The 10,088-nt window shown below is 38.4% G+C and overlaps 2 protein-coding genes across 2 annotated transcripts; one reads left to right on the forward strand and one right to left on the reverse strand.

Annotated features, from left to right (window-relative positions):
* Positions 1-859: 859 nt before the first annotated feature.
* Positions 860-3,587, reverse strand: LOC113313569. The gene is made up of 5 exons (XM_026562362.1): positions 3,380-3,587; positions 3,178-3,287; positions 2,038-2,167; positions 1,201-1,311; positions 860-1,101 (listed from the first exon to the last, which is right to left on the reverse strand). The coding sequence occupies exons 1-4, from the start codon at positions 3,533-3,535 to the stop codon at positions 1,246-1,248; spliced, it is 462 nt and encodes a 153-aa protein (XP_026418147.1). The 5' UTR covers positions 3,536-3,587; the 3' UTR covers positions 860-1,101; positions 1,201-1,245.
* A 139-nt stretch (positions 3,588-3,726) lies between these two features.
* On the forward strand, positions 3,727-6,311 carry LOC113310147 (putative RNA polymerase II subunit B1 CTD phosphatase RPAP2 homolog). Its single transcript, XM_026558730.1, has 2 exons — positions 3,727-3,854; positions 4,014-6,311. Exon 2 carries the CDS (start codon positions 4,056-4,058, stop codon positions 5,943-5,945), a length of 1,890 nt encoding a protein of 629 aa, XP_026414515.1. The 5' UTR covers positions 3,727-3,854; positions 4,014-4,055; the 3' UTR covers positions 5,946-6,311.
* Positions 6,312-10,088: the final 3,777 nt, after the last annotated feature.

Consider the following 10,088-nt stretch of genomic DNA (forward strand, 5'->3'; position numbering starts at 1 on the left):
TTAATACAACTTACTTCACTAGGCTACAGAACTTACAACGAGCAAATTTGCATTCTGGAGTGCTAATCTCTTAACAAGATAAAATGTTCAGTGGACTAAAACGATCCAACACTGCCACTGAAAGGTGGGTTAACTAGCAAATCAACTGTTCAACCGTGATATTCACAAATCAGCAACAAAAAAACAATGTGGCTAGCTAGACTGACTAATATCAGAAGATGCATTCCCAGAAAACTCCTAATAGAAAAATCAATTAGTGATGATAAGAACCCCAGAAGCAAATCCAACCCAAATGGAAGTATCTTTCTGCTGCGACATATTTCAATATGTAATTCTCAGTTCCCACAATGTAGAATGTCAGCATCATAGAGCTTACCAACATCATACTGACTACCAAATGCAAAACTCTCCTGTAAAATCTGAAATACCTAGCTGTAGGTTATAACATCTTATTTGTGCTTCACTTTTATACAACCCTAACCTCCACATCTTTCATGGTTAGATCTAAAGCATATATAACCTAACACCACAATACTATTTCATGGTTAGATCTATACTGAAGATTTTAAGTTACATTGTTTAGTAAGTTTCTCAACCCCACTACCAGATTCCCCACTATCTCAACTGTTCAAGTATCCCCTGAACAGTTAACCTGATCATTATCCCTACCTCCAAACCATATTCAGTAATTTCGATTAACAGCAGTCAGCACCCACCACAAAATTTCCTGTTGTGGTGCTATGGTGTCAATATGGTTAAAGCCCAGTAGAAGAACATTACTAAACAAAGAACTGCTGCATTCAGTAAAAGATACTGGTGAAAGGTTAAAAATTCAATCTAAAGCAAGCATCATTAGGCGAACTTCAACTCATGACAAAAGCTTTCCATTACATACTAAGATCATTGTGTTTTCAACTACATGGTTATACCTACTATTACCACTAACTATAAGTTAAATTTAGTAGAACTTACTAGTGAAAGGTTCGTAATTCACCCAACAACAGCTTATATCCCTTTACATAATATATATAACTCAATTGTTCACCATCAGTCACACATGTATGTTTTCAGCTTCCCCACATCTTTCGAAAACCAGGATCCCTGGGTTAAGGTGTGAACAAAGGGAAAATCTTAATTTACAACCTCAAGAATAAAAAGAGTAATTTGGATATAAAAGAAATTGAGATCTGAAATCAACACCTTTCAATGTGGTTCAGTATTAGAATCCTTGCTCCAACAGGGATTTCAGCCTTTTCTAGCTCCGAAAACATGTGTATCCTCCATTGCTGTACCCCGAATACGGCCATCTACCTGCACATAAGCACATAGTAATTTAGTTACAGAGACAAACAAAAATGGGAAATGGAGATGAAGTGAGTAATAAAAGAATCATTTTTAGACATTATATTTCTGGGTTTCCTAAAGAATCAGATATGATACCAACCACAGATACAAGCGATTCGAACTCAAAGTCCCAGAAGGATCAAATTCAGTTCTTTTGAAGAATCTTTATTTATCTTGTGATCCTTCTATGAGAGGTAGAATGGCGTCTGATAGTTATATTCCTGCTTTAACTCCTGGGGAAGTAAGTACATTTGTTTATACTTAAGAATTTGCTGGAAAATATGCATAATTAGACTTTGAAGCCAATCAGCAAGTTGGGCAGATGTCCCACTAAAAGAGTCGGTTTATTTGCTGTAACTTGTCTTGGTTTAACAGCTAGTGGTGATGGTTCTTGCTAAGACCTCTGAAGTTTGATATTTGATTTCACACATTATTCAATCGGTTGGTTCTCTATTGTTTAGGTCTCCATTGTTTGCACAATCAAGATGATTTATGATCCCTCAATTGAAAATTGATGTTTGTGTTCCATGTCCACTATTACAAAATGTTCCCGGAACAACTACTAATTAGCATTAAAGACAATAAACAGTTTCAAAATGCGTTTAGCTCTATGTTGCAGTTGTTTAGTTCAATGATGGGTCCCCCATAACCGATTAGTATGTGGCAATTAAGAAAGTGGATAACGAATGTTACCTCATGCAGAAGACCATTAAAACCTGCAAAGAAGAGCCCTACTCCAATTGCAGCAGTTGGTACTCTAAGAGTAGAAGGCCTCCTCGCAACCAAGTAAAACGTGAATCCGGAAGTAAAACCTGCCACCATGCTGCAAAACAAGATGATGACCTAGGTCATTTATAGTGAACTAAGTTTGGCAGTCACTTGTTGTCAGGCGGCCATGATCCTCCATAATAAGTTGAGGAAAGGAAGTATCAACACGAAAATAACTCAAACACTTTATACAGTTAATAAAAGTGTAGCAAAAAGCACAAATAGCAAAGAATATAAAGAGCACATGCTGTGCAACATTTTCAGACTCCAAAAAAGGTTTGTTATCTAATACCACAACATGAAATGATCCATAAGAAACACTATGACTGGTGAAAGACCAATTGAATTACTACATACGCAAACTCAAAAATAATATGTGACATCTTTATGTAAGATGTACTGCTCCAAAGGAACCCATGTATACATTGACCATAAATAAGCACAGTGTAGTTGACTCTGGAAATATCAAACACAAACTGAAGAGCAGATGTACAAAACAAAACAAAAAAATCAGTTCACCAATTTTAGCATCTAAACTTGTATCTCCTTACAGAACTCATTCATACTTGAATATGCCATTAACCCACTACAACCACAACTCGAACTTTGATAATCCAAATGAATCAGTATCTACATACAAACAAATCTATCACAGGTAGAAGCAATTATTATCTTAATCATCGAAGACTTTGAATAAAAAGAAAAGTTCAACAGCAGTTGCATCACGTAAGGAAATCTATTTACGCTGAGGATAGAAATAACTTTCTAACTAATTTTTTGAAATAAATACCAGATAATCTTATCAGAGAAAGCTAGAAACCCGTGAAAAGATAGTTCAATCCTTAACAAAATCGTTACCAATAACAAGCTCAATGTTCGTCTACCTGAATCCTAGGTCTATATTGGAGGTCTAGACGAACATTTCGGAGTTTTCCTCAGAATCAGTTTTAAAAGTGGTCCATCTAACATCATACCATACCATCATAGTGTAGGATACAACATTTTCTTTCACTGTTCCAAAGAAGTCAAAATTAGAGTGAATAAGAATTAGGGTTTTAAAATTACCAAGCCTTGGTATCGTCTTTCTCTTTCCCTCTGATTTCTCTCATAGCACACATCGTACCTCCATAGACACCAGCTAAAACAGCGACATTACGAACTGAAATTAAAGGAGTCTGTAAAATACAAACAGTCAACAATACATAAATGCGATTAAAATTCGGCAAAAAAAAAGAAGCTAGGGTTTGAATTAGGAAGCCAACTTAACCTGAAGAGTAACACGCTTAGTTGGAATCCTACTATACAAAGCACCGAAAGCAGCTCCCCATAAACCATTTTTAGCAGTAGCAATAGCAATTTCAGCAGGTAAAGATCGTTCTTTGTCGCCAACAGCATCTGATGTCGCTCCTCCTCCTCCCTCCATCGTCTTCTTCCTCTTGGTTCTTCTCTGGTTTTTGCCCTAGCTAATGGAAACCCTGAAACAAACTTAAAAGTTCAAACCCTTTGTCAAGGGTAATTGATGTAAATATGAGTTTTTTCTAGGGGTAATTGTGTCTTTTAAATTTTTTTAACCCCTCCTGGTTTATATAAATCGTCGACTCAGTTCTTTCTTCGAAGTTTCTTTCCCTTCTGAGTTCTCAGTCGGTCACTCTGATTGAGTTGGAATTGAGAAGAGAAGAACGATTCAACGAACCCTAAGTGAAATCAAGTCAGTGAATAATCATTCATTCTTCTTTTATCAGGCAAGTAATTTCATATCAACTGACTATGAAATTTGTTAATTTTAGGGTTTTTTATACAACTGTTGAATGAATTCTTGATTTCTTATTTTGCAAAACTGAACTTAATCTGTTTACATTAACAGTTGATTTTTGATTTTTTTTTTGATTTTTTTGATCTAGGTTTGAATTGGTACAAGTTGCATTGGAGTTTTTTCTTCTGCAATGGCTAAAGCTGAATTAGCTTTTACAAATAATGCTGTGCACAAGCTACAGCTTGCACTTCTTGAGGGTATAAACGATGAGAACAAACTGTTTGCAGCTGGGTCTTTGATTTCTAAAAGGGATTATGAAGATGTTGTTACTGAAAGGTCGATTTCTAATGTATGTGGTTATCCTCTTTGTAAGAATTCGTTGCCATTAGAGCGGCCAAGGAAAGGGCGGTATAGGATTTCGTTGAAAGAGCATAAGGTTTATGACCTACAAGAGACGTATATGTATTGTTCTTCTGAATGTGTTGTTAACAGTTTAGCTTTTGGGGGTAGTTTGCAAGATGAGAGATGCCCAGTAGTGAATTCGTCGAAGGTTAATGAGGTTTTGAAGTTGTTTGAGGATTTGAGTTTGGAAGAAGAGGGTTTGGGGAAGAAGAATGGTGATTTGGGATTATCTGAGTTGAGGATTCAGGAAAAAATGGATGCCAAGGTTGGGGAAGGGGTGTCGTTGGATGATTGGGTTGGTGGTCCGTCAAATGCAATTGAAGGGTATGTTCCCAAAAGTGACTCATCTTTGAAGCTTCCAGAGAAAGGAGAAGGGTTGAAGGCTAAAAGTGCTAAGCCAAAGAAAGGGAAAGGCAAGGCAGTGAATGAGATGGAATTTACGAGTAGTATTATCATGGGGGATCAACTTGGCATTCCTAACAAGTCTTCTGCTGTTAAGAGTTGTTCTAAAACAATGTTAGAGGAGGAGTCGAAAGTAAAATTGAACAATTCAATTGTCATAAGTCAGGATGAAATTCCTGAAGTATCTTACTATGCGTCCAAAAGTGGTTCAGATGTGAATGTTACTGATTTAGAAGAAGAAGAGCTGTGTGCTGGAATAGATGCTCTGTTACAAGAAACTGCATTGAAATCCTCCTTGAAGTCTTCGGGTTCAAAAAAATTGACTCGCAATGTTACATGGGCTGATGAAAAAGAAACTGATACTGGTAATGAGAGCCATGGCAACCTTTGTGATGTTCAAGAGATGGGTGACTCGCAAGGTAGCGCTGAAAGCTCAGGTAGTCAGACAGTGGAGGATATGGACAGTGCCGTACGTTTAGCATCAGCAGAGGCATGTGCAAATGCTTTGAAACAAGCAGCTGTAGTTGTGGCTTGTGGTGAATCTGATGCCAGTCATGCTGTATCTGAAGCTGGGATCATTATCTTGCCACAGCACATGTATGGAGGAGACACCGAGATGGTTGAGGATGGCCTCGAACCAGAATCAGCACCTCTAAAATGGCCAACAAAGCCTGGTGTTTTTGATCTTGAGCTATTTGATCCTGAGAACTCATGGTTTGAACCTCAACCCGAGGGCTTTAACTTAAGTTTATCACCATTTGCGACAATGTATATGGCACTTTTTGGATGGGTAACATCTTCTTCTGTGGCTTATATCTATGGGCGCGACGAAGATTCTCAAGAAGAGTTTTTATCCATTAATGGGAGATCATATCCTTACAAGATTGTCTTGAGTGATGGGCGCTCTTCTGAAATTAAGCACACACTGTCTGGTTGTCTTGCCCGAGCATTGCCAGGACTTGTTATGGATTTAAGGCTGCCGACTCCAGTATCCTTCCTGGAGCAAGGAATGTCCCGCTTGATAGAGACTATGTCGTTCATCGATGCACTTCCATCCTTCGGAATGAAACAGTGGCACCTGATTGTTCTTTTGTTTATGGATGCTCTCTCGGTGTGTCAAATTCCAGGACTCTCAGCACATATGACAGGTACGAGGATGTTAACACGCAAGGTTCTGGATGGTGCCCAGATAAGTAGTGAAGAGTACGAGCTTTTGAAGGATCATATTCTTCCACTTGGTAGGCTACCCCAGTTCTCTACACAAAGTGGAGCTTGACTGGATATGAATTCTATCATGAATCCATTCTGGGCATTGGTTCTTCGCGTTGTTAACCAGATACTGAAGCTAGACGTGAAAAAAACATGGGAGTTGTTTCATATCAAGCAAACTTCGTAATTAGAGAGAAATTGAAGGCTACTAAGGGATCAAAATTTTGTTTTTACTTTGTTATTATTGGAACTTTAGGAGCTTTTGCAAATGTTTCTCAGAACATATTGTTTGAATATATGTTAGCAACTTCAGTCCCCAGTTGACATTGTATAAGTTCTAGAGAAAAACGAAACGAATCTAAAAGCCACGAGTAAAATGGATAATTGTGGTTTAAGCAGTATATCAATAGATAAAAACTGAAGCTGTTCTGGATTTCTGCTCCTATTTGGTTGAGATATGTAAGCCGAATATGGATGGGTTCTTCTCTTCGAATCTATTTCCTCGAAAGCAGAATATCATCGCTTCCCACTCCTTTAGGTACGAAGGATTGCAGAGAAAGGAAGTTCTCCCCCTGATAGTGCAGCTGATAATCCATACTGGAGCAATAAATATTATCATCACCACCAGCATCAGAGGTGTGCGAGGGTTCTTTCATCTTAGTTTTAAATAGACCATCATCAAAACCAAAATAAGGGGATGCAAGCAGTAATTTTTCGGAACGCAGGTCAAAAACATGAAGATATCTCCCATCAAACCAGTACAGAAAGATCTGATCAGAGGAACTGAAGATACGAGTTGGAGGTGTAGTAGTACTCCCGAAACAAAAACAGCAGGGATCTGGTGCATTTTTAGAATAGCAAGTCCAAGCTTCAGGGTGAAAAGAAGGTTTCACACAAACATTGAAACTCTCTTCCTTAACCCATACTTGCTTCACTTCATCCTTGAACACGAAAATATAACTTTACAACAGCAGCAGCAACTACCACTACCAGCACGACGATCATGACGAAGAGGATTATAACAATCACTTCCATTATTCCCTAATGGTTTTTCTAAACGTGCAATACAAGGATACCCTTTGAACTCCAAGAGATGGGGATAATCAACAAGTAACTGCTTCTGCACTTCGCCATTTGTACCTTTAGTTTCGAGTACTTGAATGAACCGAAACTTCTCATCATGCAGATTGAACAATAACAACATCTCCATCTCATTATTGCTATCATTGTTAGCACCTCCTCCTGCCACAGTTACTAATATCTTCCAAACCAAACATCCACTGCCACTATCACTGCAAAAGATGGCTTGTTTATCTTTACCAGTGGCTGCTCTTACCCACGTAATAGGAAGGCCATGAACGGATACGGGCGTGCTTGCAGCAGCGACATCTCTCCATAATTTAGTTCCCAATGTAAATACAATGAAGTTAAGCTCCTTTTGAGAGGTACGAAACACACTTACCAATTTATACTCATTTGCTAAGGAATCAAACCCAAATCCGTGACAAATGGTGCGGGCACTGTTCATATATTGGTTAACAATGGGTGTGCAGGTGATATGCATAGTCTCAGCCCTGTATATTTGGAAGATTGTGTAAACAGCTTTATATTTACCATCAGATTGTGCAATACAAGGGAAACCATTGCAGTAACCAACCAGTTCCTTGGTAGAGAAATGAACAGGATAATTACGGAACCTCTGGAGACGCAGATAATCCCTATGAATTGAGCTAGGTCTAGAAGCCAATTTGAAAAAGTGACACCCAGATCTAACCTCACCCGTATCAGCGACATTATGTCTAACATTTAAAAGATTAAAAGAGTAAATAGGGTTTCTTTTGCGATTGAAGAAAGTGAGTGTCAGTTAAGCGTTTATTATCATTATGAATTGATTCATACCAGGATTTACAAACCGCACCGGAACGCAGCAGAATGTTAACTGGAAGCTTGGCTAGTATTTGTTCCATAATTAGATCATGATGAAGGTGCTTCCTTTTCTCCTATATGCTCTTTTCGTCTTCTTCATCTCTGTAGGTGTTGCTGCAGGAGTAATGGTAATAGTACAAGACTGTTTGGTTTTACTTTTCGCAGAACGACCAATTCCTGTTGCTCTTTTATTCTTAGCTGGTGTTGCAGTGATAGAGGACGACATGGTGTTACTTTGATCACCACAACCAACTTGGGGTTTTCCGCTCATAATTGTTGTATTGCGTTCCTTTTCTCATCAAAGAACCCTAAATAGAGAGGTGAAACCAATGTTAGGTGTGAACATTTGGTAACTCCCGGCCGAACGTCCGGTTAATTAGCCTTTGTAAAATACTAAGTAAGAGGTAACCAAAAGGGACTAGCCCAGTTGGCCAAGATCCCGCTCTCATATTTGAGGTTGGTGGATTGACGGGCGATTGGGCGTCTGTTTTTAGGTCGATCTAGGCTCAACGGCTTTATGGGACGTCAAGTGGTTCGGCTACGATGGGGCACATACTATGAGTATAGTCCCCTCTTCCCCGTTTGACACCTCATCACATTTCCAAATCCTTATCTGGAATTTAGAACCATGATATTGGGCATACCAAAAACTTTCAAGGCATACAAAGGACTAGTCCTAACTTGGGTGACCTTATAAGGGGTACCCTATGGGGTGGTTCAATTACCTATATGCCCTTAAATCCTTTAAATTACTAATATATCCCTAACCCTAATACAAAAACCTAAAATCAATAAACATAAAATCAGTTTCATAATCAAAATCAGTTTCATATCCCTAACCCCTTCTTCTCCCTCCTCCACAACAGCCGAACCCTTCTTCTTCTTCTTCCTTTTTTTTTCATCGTATCATCGCGGAAATTTAATCGTCGATTCGTGAAAATTTAGTCGACGATTAAACTCATCTATATAGTGGGTCGTCGTAAGACAGTATCTCGTTCAAATCGATCGACTCAACAACCTATTGAAGAAGAAGAAGATTTAGAGAGTGGAGAACAAACTCAAAATCAACCACAAAATCAACCGGAAGAAGAGATTGAAGAAGAACCAACTCCGGAAATGAGAATAAGAAGGTTAGTTCTACAAATCCATCTCGTATTTGATGTTTTAGATTGGTTTGGTCGATTTAATTCGTCAAAATCATGTTTCTGCGGCGGTGACAGTGTATAGTTCGGCGCAAAACAAATCTTAGATGTGCGCCGAGCTGTTCTTGAAACTAGGGGTGTGAATTCGGGCAGGCCAGGCCACCCGGCCCAAAAACTAACACAGGTCGGGCAGGCCAGGCTTAATATTTGTGAGCCCGTAAACAAATTCAGGCCGGGCAGGCCGGGCAAAAGATGATAATTTGCTACCCAAAGACCGCCCGAAGCCCGTTTTTTATACGGGCAGGCCAGATCGGGCCGGATATGCCACTATTTTGAATTTTTTTCTTATTTTTAAGTTCAAATTTTCAAATGAATGGTATTAAATTTATTTTTCCAGGCTTGCAATTAAATTTATTTAATTTTAATATAATATCCTTTCCTTTCTACCATTGCATACCGTAAGTGATATATTATTTTATATTTAAATTACAATGACAAACTTTTAATTATATCCTACAATAAATAATTAATTAGAGTACAATAAAATTTCTAATAAGAAAATATATTACCATTAATGTTTTGAAAAAGTTAATTATAAGTAAAAACAAGTATATATTTAATTTTTCTTGACACAAAATTGACAATTGTAAAATGGTAACTTTTAAGTCTTTTTAAGAGGATATTAAATGATTAATGGTACATAGAAGGTTTTCAGGCCGGGCATCAGGCCGGGTATCAGTCCGGACATCATAATTAAATGTAAAGCCCGAGACCGCCCAATAAATTAATCCAGACCAGACCGGATGGCTCATGACGGGGCATAACAGGCTTTGGGCTATTTCGGGTACAGGCGGGTTCGGGCGGATACAGGCAGGCCGAGTATTTTCGGGTATTATTTACACCCCTACTTGAAACTCAACCCTGAAAGTGCGTATGAACGGCTCGGCGTAAATCTGAAATCCGTTTTGAGCCGAACTTAATGACACAGAGACTTATATTTAGGATCGGCTTATTCGATGGTGTTAGTTTTGTGCCGAATATGTTTTGTGAATTTCAGAAATTTTGCATGTGCGTAGGATCGGCTTGTATGGTTACTATGGTAGTATTAGTTTTGTGCCGAATAAATGTTGTTTGAATTTCAG

This window comes from Papaver somniferum, chromosome 9 (genome assembly GCF_003573695.1).
Source record: "Papaver somniferum cultivar HN1 chromosome 9, ASM357369v1, whole genome shotgun sequence".
Lineage (NCBI taxonomy): Eukaryota > Viridiplantae > Streptophyta > Magnoliopsida > Ranunculales > Papaveraceae > Papaver > Papaver somniferum.